This window comes from Eriocheir sinensis, chromosome 16 (genome assembly GCF_024679095.1).
Source record: "Eriocheir sinensis breed Jianghai 21 chromosome 16, ASM2467909v1, whole genome shotgun sequence".
Classification (NCBI taxonomy): Eukaryota; Metazoa; Arthropoda; class Malacostraca; order Decapoda; family Varunidae; genus Eriocheir; species Eriocheir sinensis.
In genome coordinates this window covers 6,886,807-6,906,285 of record NC_066524.1, presented here as the reverse complement: position 1 = coordinate 6,906,285, position 19,479 = coordinate 6,886,807, and the positions used below count along the sequence as shown (strand labels likewise).

General features: G+C 39.7%; 1 protein-coding gene across 4 annotated transcripts in view; it reads left to right on the top strand.

The window, feature by feature from the left end:
* Window positions 1–4,089, top strand: part of LOC126999223 (uncharacterized) — a 133,620-nt gene extending 129,531 nt beyond the window's left edge. For all 4 annotated transcript variants that reach the window (XM_050861555.1, XM_050861554.1, XM_050861557.1 and 1 more), the window contains one exon: window positions 3,841–4,089. In XM_050861555.1, coding sequence (XP_050717512.1) covers window positions 3,841–4,035 — 195 coding nt within the window. In that variant the 3' untranslated portion in view covers window positions 4,036–4,089. The remainder of the gene's footprint in view (window positions 1–3,840) is intronic.
* Window positions 4,090–19,479: the final 15,390 nt, after the last annotated feature.

Sequence of the window (19,479 nt, the reverse complement as noted above, 5' to 3'; positions counted from 1 at the left end):
GGCCAAGCCCTGAGGTATGCCACTAGTTACCGGCGCCCACTCTGAGTTAAATCCATCAATCACCACTCTTTGTTGTCTGTTGCTCAACCAATTCACGATCCATTGGTTTACTTGACCATCAATACCTATTTAGTTTAATTCATAAAGTAATTTATGATGTGGGACTTTATCAAATGCTTTCTGGAAATCGAGATAGACTACGTCCAATGATTTGGTTACGTCATAAACTGAGAAGAGGTCGTTATAAAAGGTCAATAGGTTTGATAGGCAGGATCTTTTGTTACAGAAGCTATGTTGTGAATCCCCAATTAATGAGTGGCTTTCAAGGTAACTCACAATTTTGTCTCTAATTATGCTCTCAAGTAGCTTACCTACAACTGAAGTTAAACTAATGGGTCTGTAATTACCTGGTATTTTTTTTGTCTCCTTTCTTAAAAATCTTTCCGTGGCCTATTGCGCCGTTAGTCTTTTCCCTGGTTCACTCCTCCCTCACTTCCTTTCTTTCTTCTCCCTCTCCGTCCCCGTATTTTTCTCCTTCCTTCTCATTTCTTTCTTTTTTCCTTTCGCCTCCCTCCCAGTTTTTCTCTTTTTATCTCTTTCCCTCCCACTCACACCTTTTCTCTCCCCCTCTTTCCTCACCTTTACCTGACCCTCCCTACCTCTCTCTTTTAATCTCTTTCCCTCCCCACTCACCCTTTCTCTCCCCCTCTTTCCTCACCTTTACCTGACCCTCCCTACCTCTCTCTTTCCCTCCAACTCACACCTTTTCTCTCCCCCACTTTACTGGAAAGGATTCAACAATGCGCCACAAAGATGATTCCAACCTTCAGGGCTCAACTGTACGAGGAACGACTCAAGCGACTCAATCTCTTTACATTGGAGAAAAGACGCCTACGAGGGGATATGATTCAAGTCTTCAAGTATCTAAAAAAGTTCAATAACGTCGATTACTCCAAATTCTTTGAACTGCAAACCAACTCAAGAACTAGAAATAACGGTTTACCCATTCAGTCGAGTCGATGTAACACAGACATTGGAAGGAGTTTCTTTTCAAACCGAGTCATCCGCCACTGGAACAATCTTCCCTCAGAAGTAGTAAATGCGAATACCATCAACTCCTTCAAATATAGAATCGACCGTCATTTCACAAGGCCGAGTAAACTGAATAACGAGGGGCTTCCATCTGCTCCTCAATATCGAGGTGCTTTCATCTGCTCACCAAGCCTCAAGTGGCGATCGAGCAGATTAAATCACCCAAGCGGGCGACCTCGTAATGAGCCAATAGGCTTTCTGTTGCCTGCATTTCCATGTTTCCTCACCTTTACCTGACCCTCCCTACCTCTTTTAATCTCTTTCCCTCCCACTCACACCCTTTCTCTCCCCCTCTTTCCTCACCTTTACCTGACCCTCCCTACCTCTCTCTTTTAGTCTCTTTCCCTCCCACTCACACCCTTTTTCTCCCCTCTTTCCTCAGCTTTACCTGACCCTCCCTACCTCTCTCTTTTAATCTCTTTCCCTCCCACTCACACCTCTTTCCTCACCTTTACCGGACCCTCCCTACCTCCCGTCCCATTTCCTCCTTTCTCACACCCTCTTATCTATAGTCTTATCTCTCACTCTGTCACTCTTCCTCCCTTTCTCCTTTGCCCATTAGATTATATGACCCCCCCCACACACACACACACAAAAACAGACACCACCGCCGCACACACACACACACACACACACACACACACACACACACACACACACACACACACACACACACACACACACACACACACAGAAGGGAAATGGGAAGGGTGTGTGGAGGAGGGCAAGTGAGTTAGCTCAATAGCAAGGACACACTAGACAAAAACGGCAAAGTGTATGGAGTTCGTCAAAATCGCTCTCGACAGGGTTTACGCGTCGAGATCTAGCGACGAAACTGTTGGGAGTAGGGAAACGTTATGGACCATTTTGGAAAGCACATTGGCAGGGCTAAATCATTTGTTAAATAAATGTTTTGAAATTCTCAAAAAATGAGTGGGTCTCAAGGTTGGGAACTCAAAAAATCGATTCTTTTTTCGAGTCATTTTTTGTGAATTTATTTGATTTTCGACCATTTTGACTCGGTGTTCGAGCCGGTTTCTAACAAAAAATATAGCCCTTGCATTTTGCCGTCGATTGATACCAATAATTTTTTTTTAGCCCCAGAAATAAGGGAGTTATTGCGATTCGCACCAAAACGGTTGATTTTACAAAATCCGCGACTTAATGACAAAGTTGGGGAAGTGTCCGTTCCATATGTAGAGGTTTCACTGGTAGTAGTAATAGTAATAGTAGTAGTATTGTTGTTATTATTATCATTATAATTAGTAGGCTAGTAGTAGTGTTCACAGGAATGATACCCCCACAGATCTCAGTAAATTTTTACAAGGGCGCAATTTAGGTCCTAAGGGTGGGGCGGCCCCCCCCCCCAACCCCCCCCCTGGATCCACCACTGCTGTCAGTCATGGCAGGCTAGAGAAATTTTAGGGTTGCTATCCGTTCCTTAAAATATGGATTCATTCTGTATTGGAGAATGGGATGTTGCATTCTTTATTTTTTTTTTATCTCAAGGTAACAGCCCTAACTGAGACCCTATTCCCATTGTTTTCCACTTTGAGCACTCTTGTCTTGCAGCGAACAGAGGGAACCCACACTCACGTCTTCCACTTGTACAAAGAGACACGCCAGTGCTCGTCGAAAGACCGAGTTGGTCGGCGAGGCTGACGTATCTGATAGAGTCGGTCTATCCCGTCCCCTTCATGAGCCGTCACCCGGCAAGGATCTGTGGTCTTTCCTTGAAGGGACGCACGCACTTGACCCTGATGGACTCCACATAGTCCGTGTCCCCACCTGTGAGGTGGCAAAAAAAAAAAAAAAAAAAAACAGGATGCTCATATACCAAGTCACTGCTCATAAACCAAGGCATTTTTTGTGGAATTTTTTGCTCATAAATCAAAACACTTGTAAACTAAAGCACTCGTATACCGAGGTTTGACTGTACGTATATGTATTATTGTACTATATTATTTATATTTTTTATCATCGCTGTTTATTATTAACATTGCTTTTATTCCGTATATTTAACATGTAAAATGATTTTAATGTTAATATTTTTTGGGATATGGGACGCATTAATAGGATTCACATTAATTTAAATGGGGAAATTCGTTTTGGTTCATGAGTTTTTTGGTTTGCGAGCAAAATTCCGGAACAAATTAAGCTCGTAAACCGAGGTATGACTGTACATATATATGATTGGTAAAATTTACTAAATAATGTGGGGGAATTAGAGACTGTACCTGCATGCCAGGAAGCATAGACAGGACTGATGGAGGCCATGCATGTCTTGTACTCGATCGAGTCACTTGACGATACATGAATCCATCACTTGCAGGTCCTGTCCACTGACCACTAAAGGCAATTTCACATAGGCAAAGTAAAGGCATTGCTAATTATATTCCTTATGATTATCATACTCTATATTGGTACGACAGGTTGAAGTTTTTATTATACTAATTAAGGCTTTTCCAAGAACATTCCCTGTGTGCATAGTAATATTCCAAATATTAAATCAAACATAAAAACTGCTCAAAAATACATTTACATGATTAGTCTATTTATCAATATTTCTCTCAGAACAGTTACTAATCTTTCAGGAAACCTAAGGTTCCAGAGAACCCCAGTTGAGAAATGCTGATCTATAATCTTGACTTATTCAATGGATTAATTTCTTCAACATTAAATATACTGTACTTTCAAAATTAATCTGGATCTTTTTTTTTTTTTTTTTTTTCTTTTTTTTTTTTACAGAAAGAAACAACTTTCCAGTACCTGTGTACATTGAAATCTTTAGAACTGGATGACCAGTATTTTTCTCCAAGAGTGGATCGGATGGTGGCTGCTCTGAGGGCCTCAGGAGTGCTGGTCAATGGCCTTTACCGCACTGCCACTGCCACTCCAAGATCATTAGGTGTGGACGACATGATACAAGCCCTTAATTCATAAAGATTTATCCATCTATGTTATTAAGTTGGGAAATGTACTTTATCTTGAACAGTTTGTTTTAATAGATTGTTTTAAAGTAAAGTGTACTATTTTTCATATCAGCTAAAGTCCACTCTTTTGTTTGTTATATTGCAGATACCTTTTTTGTACAGAATATGTCTAAATACAAGTGCTAAGCCTTACAATGATCTTTTGGATGATTAATAGCTGTGCTACAAGTGGTGGAACTAAAACATCTCCATGTGACTGGTTGCACACAGCTTCAGCTGAAGTCACGAATAACCATCATTTTTTGCAATCACCTCTGACGTGAAAAGGTTGGGTTATATTTATATGTTTGATGTCTTTTTTAAGGGTTGCTTTCACAGTCATTGGGCACATTCCCTAACCAAAAGCCTTACCATTCTGGTAACAGGCATTACCAACGCCTCATCCGATTTCAGTTGTTTTTGTGGTATCAGTGACCCCCAACCTGGTGATGATCATAACTAAATTAAGGCGCTTTATTTGGTATTTTTGGTATGCCGGAGCAATGTACATGTACACTTTGCATCAGCTGAGCGGAGAACTGTGAAGGATAAATGTGAAAACTAAACGTATAAGAATAAACATGAAGAAAAAAAATGTTAAGAATAATTACCGTATTTCCCGCCATATAAGACACACTGGAGTATAAGATGCTCCTATAATTTTTCAAGATATATTTAGAAAAAAAAAAAAATCCACATTTTCCTTGAACATTAAGTTCAGGGAAAATGTGGAGTTTTTTTAATTAGTATATGCAGTAATACATTTGGCCACCTTACTTACAATTATGACTATGATACTGTATGTTGCTTTGTTCTCTTCTCTGTGTTCAAAGTGTTCCACTGTTGGTTGAAGAATCACAGTGCTCTTACCCCGAGCAGCTGTGACTTTGAAAGAAATGGTAAACAAAAGGGTTGGTTGGTAGATTCACTCACTGCGCAGTGTGCAGGCAGTAACTTTCGCCAAGCTTCTGAGGGAACTAAACACACTGGGATGCTACGTTCAGTGGGCAATCTTGGTCTTGATCTTGACTTTCAGGGACCATATACATACTTTCAAGTAGGGGGGCTCCCGTGGTCCCGTGGTAGAGTCTCGGCCTTGCGCTTCGGCGTGGTGCCTGTAGCGTATGGGTTTGAGACCTATCAGTTACCATGGGGGTGGAAAGGTGGGCTCTTTCTGACACCCTCAGCCCCGTTGTTGGGCCTCCTCCTTGAAAAAATTGGGTATCTCTCTACCAGCCGTCTGGGGGGTTGCGCGGCATGCTCCGCCTTCCTCCATTGGGGTATATCCCCAACGAAATACACAAAAAAAAAAAAAAAAAAAATTTCAAGTATAAACAGATGTTGATTAATTTCTGTCAATCATATTATGTTTTAATATAGTTACTTTTACAATGAGGAACAAAATTGTGTTTACAATAAACACTTTAGTCATCCACAGATATCCATTCTTTTGAAGACGTATCACAAAAAACGTAAGCTGATAGGGCCGCTGCACAGCATAAATAGCTCCAGACTAATCCAGCCAAGTCCGCCCCACGGTCGCCGAGCAGAGTCACATCAGGCAGCACCCTGCTCCGCCAAGTTCCCGTGTAACAGCAGCTTTAACCATCACCACCGAGGTACCCCGCAGACTGGTGACTGGCGGTGTTGTGTTTTGTGTTTCGTGTTCACGCTGCGCCTCGGCTCCCATGTGTGGCATGCCTTCTTCTTCTTGTGACCTGTATGATTTTATCGCTTTGCATGTCCTCCTCCTCTCTTCTGCTTATTCACATTTTCCTTTTCTATTGCATCACTATTCATTATTTAAATAAATCAAAATTTGTATCTTTGGCACATAGTGCGCATGGGTAATTTTTTGGCATTTTCTGAGTGAAAAAACTGCACATTACATGCCACAGAATACGGTATATTTCATTCTGGAGACATCTGGGAACTATTGTGTCAAATGGAGGTGTTTTGGGTGTTAGTTTCGTACAGGTAACAATAACCCCTAGGCCTACCAAAACCTAACCATCGACGTATAAGACACAGGCTGATTTATTTAATCTTCATTTTTTTTTAAAAAGTGCGTCTTATATGTCGGGAAATACGGTATGATAAATAAATGTGGTGTCGCTGGAATACACTTCTTAAATCTGCTAATAGCCTAAATATTTCCTAGTTTCTGCATGGGCACATCTTTTTACTCAGTGATGTCCCACTCTGCCCCAATGATACTCCAGTGTACACAAAAGTATCTTCACCTCAATCCATAAATGACGAGTGACCCGCAGGCGGAAATTTTGGTGGGTTCCGTTAAAGGATGGGTGTCCCACGTGCGGACGGCTCCGTTTTTTTGTGTTTCTTCAGTTTCCTCGTGACTTTCGCTATTGCTCTACATCTGAAATTCACTAATTGACAACCTTAGGCCTAAATACACACAAAATGGCCTATAAGTGGTTCAGTCACCCAGCTAGTTGTGATGGAAAGCTTTTTTTGGGGGGGGGGCTCAGAATACAAAGAAATTTGCTCATAAAGCCAAGTCTTTACCTCATGTACACACATGGACCTTAATTGTTTATTTCTAATTGTTATCATTAGTTGTTTCATTATGATTTTCAGTTGTAATATTATGTGTCACACATGCTTTTATGAAAAATGTACTTGAAAAACAGCTGGGTTTTTTTTTTTTTTTTTTTTTTTTCTGGGGCCACCCCTTAGATTTCTTTGTGTCCTTTAGGGGTTAATGAACGTCAGGTGTCTTTTACCCTGATAAACTTTCAATGTCTTTGTACCCAAGGATCCTGGATTGTGAACTGTACCCACAATGTTCATTGGGGTAAAAAGATTTCCTTTTTACCCCAATGTACCTCCTTATATTCCAGTGTACCCCATTGTTACTTCCATGACACCCTGATGTACCCAATGTACTCCAATAAACCAATGTACATTGGGGTATATTTTGGTAATGTTCTGTACATTGGAGCATCATTGAGGTAATATTGGAGTACATTAGGGTGACATTATAGGACAGTGGGGTATCATTGAGGTACAATATTGAGATATGTTGAGGTAGGCTATCATTTGGGTACTAATGGCGGGGTTGCACTGGAATGTAATGGGGTACATTGTGGTAAAACGATACCTTTTACCTCAGTGAACATTGGGACCCAGTTTGCAATCTTGGATCATTGGGGTAAAAAGACTTAGCATGTTTCATTGGGGTTCACTGAAGTAAAAAGTTATAGTCATCTGGGGTGAAAAAGAAAATATAACTTTGCTCTGACACATTTATATGAAGCTTTTGTGAAAAACAAATAGTACTGCAAAGTTTGGTACATGTAGACATGTGTAACGGTATATGATGGAAATTCACTCTGCAGTTAACCTGAGAGCATTACAAAAAAAAATAGAGGATTTTCTTTTCCCCCAGAAAAGGGGGTGAGAGCATATCACCTTTGGGGTGAAAAAATACATAGGTATATCTCGTAGAACTCTACGCTCGCCTCTCCCCCACCAGCGTGGTTGCCTTCCTTGATCTCAAAAGTGCCTTTGACATAGCCAACAGGGATATTATTCTTGACCAGCTGGTAGACTTCGGTGTTAAAGGAAGCCTTCTAAAGTGGATAAGGGGTTATCTTTGGTCTAGAACCTCGCGTATCTTTTTTAGGAGTGCATGCAGTTCCAGCGAACGATTTGAGCTTGGCACCCCACAGGGTGGTGTTCTAAGCCCTCTTCTCTTCAATGTCCTGATGCACCGTCTACCCTCTCTTCTTCCTGCCATCCCCGGAACTACTGCCACCTGTTACGCGAACGACATCTGCATCCATTCGACCTCACTTCATGATCTTCAGCTATTTCTTCACAATTTCTATGTGTCTAGTACCACCTGTGGGCTTATTATCTCCCCGGATAAGAGCAGGATCTTCTTCTCCCGCAACCTCAGAGCACTGCCAGCGTTCACCATGGGCAGGAATGCTATCCCTCACTGCACACAGTACACATACCTGGGCGCACCAGTCCGGATCACCCCAGCCATACCCGCTTGCCAACGGATCCATCCCATCATGAAGGACCTTCTTGACCGTTTGCAGCCCCGCTTCTCCCCTATCAAGTGGCTTGCCACCAATGCCACAGGTGTCTCCATCCTGGTGCTGAGGACTCTTTACATCCTGTTCCTTCGGTCAGTCTTTGACTATCTGTCCCCTGCACTAAGTCATCTCCCCAGAAAAGCACTAGGACCCCTTGAAGTATTCCAGAATCGAGTCACGAGGTTTATCCTGGGGTGTCCTCTCTCCACTCGCATAGTCAACATGCAGACGGAACTCGACCTGCCTCCACTTGTAGATAGGATTTATGCCAATGTGACATATTTCTCGGTCAAGTGTCTCCGCTCTCCCCATATTGTTCCACGCTTCTCTGCAGTCATCAGAACATCGCTTGACCTTGACGCACCCAGACTCCAACTTCGACCGGGTGGCCGCAACCTCGTCAATACTGTGTGTGACAACATTCATGATCTGGCCATTAACGGCCCTGAGGAGGCAGCTGTTCCTGGCTTACCATCATATCGGGTCCCCCTCCCTGCTGTCACACACCGACATCCAAAGACTCCCCTCTCCTCCTCCAGAAGCAATTGGCTCTGGAAACCATCGCCGCTGTGTCCACGTCAGTCCCCGCCATCCATCACATCTACGTTGACGGTTCAGTGCAGGCAGACGGGAGTGCAGCATGTGCCATGTTCTCCCCCACCATGAAGCCGCCTGTGGGGGATGAGTGGCTCGGCCGCAGGCTACCCGACTCATCGAGCTCCACCTTCTGTGAACTTCACGGCATCCTGGATGCAGTAACTCTCCTTGCTCGGCGAAGAGTGAATGGAGTTATAATCTGTGACTCCCAGTCTGCTCTCCATGCCCTCTCCTCGCCCAGGCCCAGCTGTGACCGTGTTGTGCAGGACGTCCTGCGTCAACTAGCCATTGCCAGCGATTCCTCTCTTGTCATGTCCTTCGTGTGGACGCCCTCCCACATCGGGCTTGCTGGTAATGACACGGTGGATCGTCTTGCCAAGGCGGCCTGTACACTGGCCTTGCATGATGCGGATGCTGTGCCCTCCCTCCGGTGCCTACGACACAGCATATGCTCAGCTGCTCTCACCAAGACGGTGCGTCGCAGGGATGCAAACAGCCAACAGTGGGTCCATCCAGCACCATGACAGCATGCTCCAGTGACGTCACAAGTACCGCCGACACGGCCTCATGGTACAGAGGCACAATATTGTGAGTGCGCGGCTCAGGCTCGGATACCGGCCTGTGTGGCAGGTCTCCCAAGAAGAGGATGTGCCGCACTATTCCTCCTGCAAGCTGTGCGAACAACCAAACTCCAACACCCTTGAACACTATTGCCTCCAGTGCCCCACAGTAGCAAACTTACTCCCACGCAGACAGACCATACTCCAAACATGTAAATATTTGCTCACTGCAGACATCTTAGACACAGTTCTGGCTAGATATCTGCATTTTGGTGGCTGTTAATTGTAAATATTTTGTTCTTTGTATATATTTTGCTTGTGTGTGTGTGTGTGTACTTTACGTCCATGTATTTACGTATTGTGTGTGTGTGTGTGTGTGTATGTGTGTGTGTGTGTGTGTGTGTGTGTGTGTGTGTTGGCGTGGATGGGTATTATACGTATAGGCTATGTACGTATGTCTCACAAAGTTATTTTGCAGCGTGCTCTGCGAGTCACCGATGTGTAACTAATTTGCTGCACAAATGTCAATAGGTCTGTCGCCCTTGGGCGTAATAAATTTACTAAATAATAATAATAATCGTGGCAAGGCAATCAAAAGGAAACTGTGGCACGGCTTGATTCCCGATTCAAAAGCTAAATTAGAAGGATTCCTGGATGAGGACTACCCATTAAATAAATTCATTGATCGAGTGGAACATGAGTGCCAGTGGCGCGAAGCTACCCACGCATCTTCTCTATATAGAGTTAGAGAAGAGCGAAAAACGGCCACTGAATCACCACCTGTGAACCGTCCACCCAACCCTAACGATACGCCTAACCCAAATGCTACATCCAGCGAATCATCAGAGGTAGAAGAACTCAAAAGGAAGATTAGGGATTTAACTGAACGTGTAGGAAAATTGCAAACATCAAACCGTTAGCCACGACCAGACTGTCGGTCACACACGCATTTTTTGAGTGTTGGCGGAAACGGTAGCGTACATGCTCTGATTGCAAAAGGAGGCGGATGCTGGCGTGGAAGTAAAACTTGTCCGGGTCAACCAGCCAGTCGAACATGACGAACCCAGGGACACACCTCACCTATCATCAGTTTGGCTATCAACAGTAAAATCATGAGAGCGGTGGTAGACTCGGGTAGTGGTCATACCCTTATCAAAGAATCGGCTGCGAATAAACTAGGGAGTGAAATAAATAAAAGACGCAACATACCTACTAACGGTTTCAGGGGCCGTGTTCCCCTGTTTTTCGTAAATAAAACTGTAAGAAAGCGTCGGACAAGGATGTTATTTTGGCAGTGGATGTTTGAGACCCCGACCTAATGGGCAAAAATATGATTTGGTGTCACATGTGGATAATGAAGCACTTATAAGAGTAAATTTAGGGTAAACTTGGCTGAAAGTTAAAGGCACTGTGAGCGAGGCTAGCCCCACCCCACTCATCTTCTCGTGACGTCGATGTGACGTTTAGCTCTGACGTATGAGTAATCATCCATCCAACCAGCAATTATGTCTTACTGCTTCACACACACACACACACACACACACACACACACACACACCGTAGCAATATTTAATCTATAGTAAATATGGATGTTCCTTATATGGACTATCAGTTGGGGAGAAACAGTTTTACTCGAAGGAAATTACTTATCCTTTACATGGAAAATGTGACTATTGGTAGTACATGCGATTCAAATACAGGGTATTTCAGAAGTATGTGCCAAAAATCAAGGGAAATGGGCTAACACATAATTGAATATAAAATACTAAATGATCATATTGGCAAATAACAATAGATTTCGAATTACAGCACCTCACAGGTCTCCCTGGAATGTGTAAATGTAGGGATTGCCACAAAATGTCAGACATGTGAAATTACTTAAAGGCCATAAAGTCTCACGGCACACAGCAGATGTACAAGTTCGGTAGGAATGTTCCAAAAGCTGTGGAATGTACAGTATGTGATAACCTGCACATACGTTAGTAATAAGATTCGTAATGATACGGTCGTATGTACAGTATCAGATAGTGTATCACCCTTTAGGTGGTAACATGCCATAAACGACAAAGGTGTTGTTGGGTGGTTGGGTGGGGATGCTTGTGTGAGGAAGGAAAGGTTGGGTATGGGAAAGGTTGACGAACCAACGAGGGATGAAACCAGAAACTACTGCTCGCTTACATACATGCAGCATGTACTACCAATAGTCACATTTTCCATGTAAAGGATAAGTAATTTCCTTCGAGTAAAACTGTTTCTCCCCAACTGATAGTCCATATAAGGAACATCCATATTTACAGTAGATTAAATATTGCTACGGTGTGTGTGTGTGTGTGTGTGTGAAGCATTAAGACATAATTGCTGGTTGGATGGATGATTACTCATACGTCAGAGCTAAACGTCACATCGACGTCATGAGAAGATGAGTGGGGCGGGGCTAGCCTCGCTCACAGTGCCTTTAACTTTCAGCCAAGTCTACCCTAAATTTACTCAAGTGCTTCATTATCCACATATGACACCAAATCATATTTTTGCCCATTAGGTCGGGGTCTCAAACATCCACTGCCAAAATAACATCCTTGTCCGACGCTTTGTTAAAGTTTTATTTGCGAAAAACAGGGGAACACGGCCCCTGAAACCTATAGTAGTTCACGGGCTCCCCTCTCCGAGTTATTGGCATGGTTTGGTAAGAAATTGGGGTAGGTAACGATCATGTACACAAACAATGGGTTCCAGTGGTCCCAAATAGTTACCTTGATGCAGAGCTACTGCTGGGTACTGACATCATAGGGAAGGCGGCTTTTCAATGGAACGTTGGACGAGATAGTCTGGCACAATGCTTCGTACGTAGTTGGTCACATCAGACGACAGAAAAGAAAGGTAGAGAGGATACGAAGCATTTCCCCGCCCCTAACCATAGGCTACATCCTCAAAAGGGTAAATCTCATTAAGCCCCTCCATATTGAACCCTATACATCACAATTTATCCCTATCCAGGTAAAGGAAAACCCAAATGCCACCTTGCTGGTTCACTCTCAACCCAACATCAGTCAAAACAGTTTACCGTTCCTAACTAAAGTAAATGATCAAAACACCATCTACATTCCTTTCGTTAACAATACCAAAGCAGTAAAGGAATTTAAAACGGGAACATTATTAGGTTCATATGAACACCTCGAGGACGAACCAAACCATGCGAATGAGACGGCCGAGGTTATCCGAAACACCTGGGAGATTCAAAATGACCTCCTCCCAACCACCGATCAAGTGAACATCCAGGGTAGCAGAACAGAACGACTAGGAAAAATTATAAAACAGCAGAAATGGAACCATCTTACTCATGAACAAAAGGAGAAACTTAATTCAGCCATTCTAGACCACACCGAACTTTTCATTCTGGGCAAAAGTGAACCCCCCTGCGAAAATTAATGTAGCCGACCCGAGACCGAGTCGAGGCCCTAGATATCGTTACCCTGAACAAGCAAAAAAGGTGATAGCGGAAATGTTACAAGACATGGAGAATAGGGAGATCATTGAGAAGTCGACATCTGCGTGGCTTTCACCCATAGTCTTAGTGAATAAACCTGATGGTAGTAAGAGGATGTGTCTGGACTACCGACACGTTAACACGCACCTTATATATATATATATATATATATATATATATATATATATATATATATATATATATATATATATATATATATATATATATGTATATATATATATATATATATATATATATATATATATATATATATATATATATATATATATATATATATATATATATATATATATATATATATATATATATATATATATATATATATATATATATATATATATATATATATATATATATATATATATATATATATATATATATATATATATATATATATATATATATATATATATATATATATATAGATATATATATATATATATATATATATATATATATATATATATATATATATATATATATATATATATATATATATATTATACAAATTTATGCTATCTTATGTGTATTTTTTAATATATTTTTATACAAATTTACATTATTTTATGTGTATTTTGCATATGTATTTCAATACAAATTTACCTAATTTTGTGTGTATTTTGCATATGTATTTCAATACAAATTTACCTAATTTTGTGTGTATTTTGTTTATCTATTTTCATACAAATTTTAATTATTTTGTGTATTTTTCTATACATTTTTTTACAAATTTTAGTTATTTTATTTGTATCTTGTATATTTATTTTCCTACATAAATACATTCTTTATTGGAATTTTGTTCATTTATTTTGATACGAATTTACATTATTTTATATGTATTTTGTATATATATTTTTCTACGTATTTACATAATTTTACGTGTATTTTGTATATATATTTTCATAGAAATTTACGTTATTTTATGTGTATTCGTATAAATATTTTGATACAAATTTACATTATTCTATGTGTATTTTGCATATCAATTTCAATACAAATTTACCTTATTGAATGTGCATTTTGTATATTTATTTTAATACAAATTTAATTATTTGACGTGTATTTGTGTGTGTGTATATATATATATATATATATATATATATATATATATATATATATATATATATATATATATATATATATATATATATATATATATATATATATATATATATATATATATATATATATATATATATATATATATATATATAAAATAAAGTAAATTTCTAAAAAAATATATACAAAATAAAAATAAAATGATATAAATACAAAAATAATGTAAATTGTATCAAAATAAATATAAATAATATATATAAATACACATAAATATAAATTTGTAAAACTATATACAAAAATACACAAAAATAATTTAAATTTGTATGAAAATAGATATACAAAATACACATAAAATAAGCTAAATTTGCCTTGATATATATATATATATATATATATATATATATATATATATATATATATATATATATATAAATATATATATATATATATATATATATATATATATATATATATATATATATATTAAATAAATAAAAAAATGTACTTTTTATGTCAAAATATTTAAACAAATACACATAAATAACGTAAATTTGTATAAAAATATATAAACAAAATACACATTAAATAATGTAAATACGTATACCAAATATATACAAAATACAAATATAATTATGTAAATTCGTATCAAAATAAATAAACAAAATACCAATAACGTAATGTAAATTTGTATGAATAAATGTATACAAAATACACATAAAATAACGCAAATTTCTTGAAAATATATGTACAAAAATGCACATAAAATAATTTAAATTTGTGTGAAAATATATATATTAAATACACATAAAATAAGGCTAATTTGTATTAAAATACAGAATACACATAAAATGATGTAAATTTGTATAAAAAAAAATATAATGCACATCAAATAAAGTAAACTTGTATAAAAATATATATACAAAACACACATTAAATAATGTCAATGCGTATAAAAACATGTTTACAAAATACACATGAAATGATCTAAATTCGTATCTAAATAAATGAACAAAATACCAAAAAATTAATATAATTTTGAATGAAAATACATATACAAAATACAAAAATACACATAAAATAACGTAAATACAAATACAAATATACACATTAAATAATTTTAATTTGACTGAAAATAAATAAACAAGATAAATATAAAATAAGCTAAATATGAAATGATATATATATACAAAATATACATAAAATAATGTAAATTTGTATCAAAATAGGTATACAAATACACATAAAATAACATAAATTTGTATAACAATATATATACGATATACATATTAAATAATGTAAATACGTATAAAAATAAGTATACAAAGTACAGAAAAAATAATGTAAATTCGTATCGAAATAGATCAACAAAATACCAATAAATCATAGAAATTTGTGTGAAAATAAATTTACAAAATGCACATAACATAACTAAAATTAGTATCAAAATCTATACAAAAATATAGAGAAATAGTTTAAATTCGCATGAAAATAGATATACAAAATACATAAATTTTTTTTTTAATATATATACAAAATACCCATAAAATATTGTAAATTTGTATCAAAATATATAAACAAATACACATAAAATAACATAAATTTGTGTAAAAATATATATACAAAATACACATTAAATAATGTAAATATGTATAAAAAATATATACAAAATACACAGAGTATAATGTAAAATCGTATCAAAATAAATGAGCAGAATATGAATAAAATACTGTAAATTTGAATGAAAATAAAGATGCAAATATCCATAAAATAACGCTTATTTGTATAAAAATATGTATACATATTTTTCGTCTCCCTTCTCTCTATCCTTCCTTTCTCTTATCTTCCTCCATATTCATCTTCCAACCCTTTCCCTTCCTTTCTCTTTCTCTTCCTTTCCTCTCCCTTCTCTCTATCCTTCCTTTCTCTTATCTCCCTCCTTATTCATCTTCCAACCCTTTCCCTTCCCTTCTCTTTATCTTCCTTTCCTCTCCCTTCTCTCTATCCTTCCTTTCTCTTATCTTCCTCCATATTCATCTTCCAACCCTTTCCCTTCCCTTCTCTTTATCTTCCTTTCCTCTCCCTTCTCTCTTTCCTTCCTTTCTCTTATCTCCCTCCTTATTCACCTTCCAACCCTTTCCCTTCCCTTCTCTTTATCTTCCTTTCCTCTCCCTTCTCTCTATCCTTCCTTTCTCTTATCTCCCTCTATGTTCATCTTCCAACCCTTTCCCTTCCCTTCTCTTTCTCTTCCTTTCCTCTCTCTTCTCTCTATCCTTCCTTTCTCTTATCTCCCTCTATGTTCATCTTCCAACCCTTTCCCTTCCCTTCTCTTTCTCTTCCTTTCCTCTCTCTTCTCTCTATCCTTCCTTTCTCTTATCTCCCTCAATGTTCATCTTCCAACCCTTTCCCTTCCCTTCTCTTTCTCTTCCTTTCCTCTCTCTTCTCTATTTCCTTCCTTTCTCTTATCTCCCTCTATGTTCATCTTCCAACCCTTTCCCTTCCCTTCTCTTTCTCTTCCTTTCCTCTCCCTTCTCTCTATCCTTCCTTTCTCTTATCTCCCTCTATGTTCATCTTCCAACCCTTTCCCTTCCTTTCTCCTCCTCTTCCTTTCCTCTCCCTTCTCTCTATCCTTCCTTTCTCTTATCTCTCTTCTTATTCATCTTCCAAGCCCTTCCCTTCCTTTCTCTTCCTTTCCTCTCCCTTTTCTCTATCCTTCCTTTCTCTTATCTCCCTCTATGTTCATCTTCCAACCCTTTCCCTTCCCTTCTCTTCCTCTTCCTTTCCTCTCCCTTTTCTCTATCCTTCCTCTCTCTTATCTCCCTCCTTAGTCATCTTCAAACCCTTTCCCATCCCTTTTCTTTCTCTTCCTTTCCTCTCCCTTTTCTCTATCCTTCCTTTCTCTTATCTCCCTCTCTGTTCATCTTCCAACCCTTTCCCTTCCCTTCTCTTTCTCTTCCTTTCCTCTCCCTTCTCTCTATCCTTCCTTTCTCTTATCTCCTTCTTTGTTCATCTTCCAACCCTTTCCCCTTCCTTTCTCTTTCTCTCCTTTTCCTCTCCCTTCTCTCTATCCTTCCTTTCTCTTATCTCCCTCTTTGTTCATCTTCCAACCCTTTCCCCTTCCTTTCTCTTTCTCTGCCTTTCCTCTCTCCATCCTTCGTTTCTTTCATCCCCCTCTTATCTGCTAGCCATCAACATCTAACCACCAGCATCTTCTACCTCTGCATTCATTTACCTTTCCTTTTCCCTCCCTTCCCCATTCACTTAAGGCGGTGTCACACTAGCACTTTTTCCGTCAACTTTTTCCGTCGTTTTTCTGAAAATCGTCGATATCTTGGCTGCGGCCTGTCACACACAAACGGTGTTTCGTCTGAAACTTTCCGTCGGCACAGACCAAGGAGTGTAAACAAACATGGAGTCCACGCTGCGGCAAAGATACGCTGCTCTGAACCTAATACTGTGTATTGTGAGACTTAGACGAGCTAAACAAGCCAAAAAGCGTGCATGGATGCGCTCATGGTTGGCTCGTCGGGAAAGAGAAAGTGTGTACCACAGGCTGTTAAAAGAGCTGAGTTTAGAGGATCATGAGACTCTGAAGAATTGGATCAGGTTGGACAAGAGCCAGTACCACAGACTTCTGGAGTTAGTGACACCTCTTATTGCCAGAAGTGACACCAGGATGAGGAAGCCTGTCACTGCAGGAGAGCGTTTGAGACAGGTTGAAGCCACGCGGAAAGTCTCGGTCTTGGTCTTGGAAATGTAAACAAAGGCGGAAATTTGCAGGCGGAAACGATCCTGATCGTCTGACAAATTCATGCGATAAGTTCATGCGGAACGATGGAAAATCGACGGAAATCGCATTAATCGACGGAAAAAGTGCTAGTGTGACACCGCCTTTACCTTCCCTTTTTCCTCCCTTCCCTTCTTTCCCTTCACCCTCACCTTCCCCCGTCTTCTAACCTACCATACTAACTACTAACCATCTATCTTACTAACTATCTCATAACCACAGCATCTTCTGACCGCCTCTCTACCGTCCCCAGCATCTCCTTACCTTGTTGCTCTCACAGATGCTGACGGCGATGAGCCTCCAGCGCTCCCGAAGACTCTTGAACTTGGTACGCCCTTGCAGTGGTTGAAGGCCGTGTCGCCCGGCTCCCGCACCAACTCGCACTCGTGGTTGTTGGATATGAGCGTGAGGTTGATCTTCTGGCGATTCCCCTTGATCAAGACGCCCTCCTTCTCTTCGCAAGTCTGGGGAGGGTGAGGGAAGGGAGGGAGATGAAGGGAGAAAGGGAGAACGGTGAACAATGTATAGGGTAGAGCAGAAGAAGGAAAGGGATTGACGAGGATGGAAAGAGAAAGGAAAGGAAGGGTTGTGAGGGAGATGAGGAAAGGATTGGAAAAGAAGGTAAAGAAAAGGGAAAGGGAAGGGAAGGGAGAAAGGGAGGATGGTGAGGAATGGATAGGGTATAGCAGAAAAAGGAAAGGGATTGAAGAGCGTGGTAAGGGGGGGGAGAAGATTGCTCCCTCTTGCACGAGGGAGCACGGGCCTTTGCCAAAGGCGGCCCGGAGCAGGGAGCCGACAGACCGACTCTATCGGCGATCGAAATCTAGCCGACCAAGTCGCTCTGTCGACGAGGACTGGCGTGTCTCTGGTTTTAAGGGAAAGGGAAAGGAAAGGAATGGTAGTGAGGGAGATGAGGAGAGGATTGTGAAGAAAGTATAGGAAAGGGAAAGGAAAGGGAGGGTAGAGAAAATTAGGATAGAGAAGGGAGAAAGGGAGGTTGGTGAAGAATGGATAGGGTAGAGCAGAAGAAGGAAAGGGATTGAAGAGGATGGAAAGGGAAAGTAAAGGAAGGGTAGTGTGGGGTCCACGAGACAGTTTTTGGGTCGGAAGTCGGTAAATATAAGAGGCTGAGTAAGACAGTCTGGCAACGTTGCTAGATAGTAAAGATGTCCAAGAGTAGAATCCTAAATTAGCCTAACAAAGAAAATAACTTTTCCTAACTTTATCTAACCTAACCGAAAAAGTAGACCAAAAGTGGGATGGCAGGATGGAGTAGAGTATATGAGGGAATTTCCCCAGATAGTAAAAAATGCCGGAGAGTAGAATCCTAAATTAGTCTAACGGAGGAAATACCTATCCTAACCCTACCTAATCTAACCAAAAATGTAGACCAAAAGTGAGATGGCAGGATGGAGTAGAGTATATGATAGTAAAAATGCCCAAGAGTAGAATCCTAAATTAGTCTAACGGAGGAAATACCTATCCTAACCCTTTCTAACCTAACCAAAAAGAAGTAGACCGAAAGTGAGATGGCAAGATGGAGCAGAGGGATACATGAGAGACTGATGCCAGGCAGAAGACGAGTGCCGGGTGACGCGGAACAGAGTGGCTTGGGAGTGGCTTGTTTGTGGCCACCTCTTGGCTTGGTGCTGATTAAGTCCTTACAGGTGGAGACAGGTTGCTAATATGAAATGAATCTCCCAATGAATAATATGTGATTAATAAAAAAACTAATGCAAATTGAAGTACACGTTTAGAAGTTAAGTATTTATTTATTGTATTTATTATTCATTAGGGTGGTGGGGCCTGATGTGGGGCGAAGAGGAGGCGGCAGGGGGGG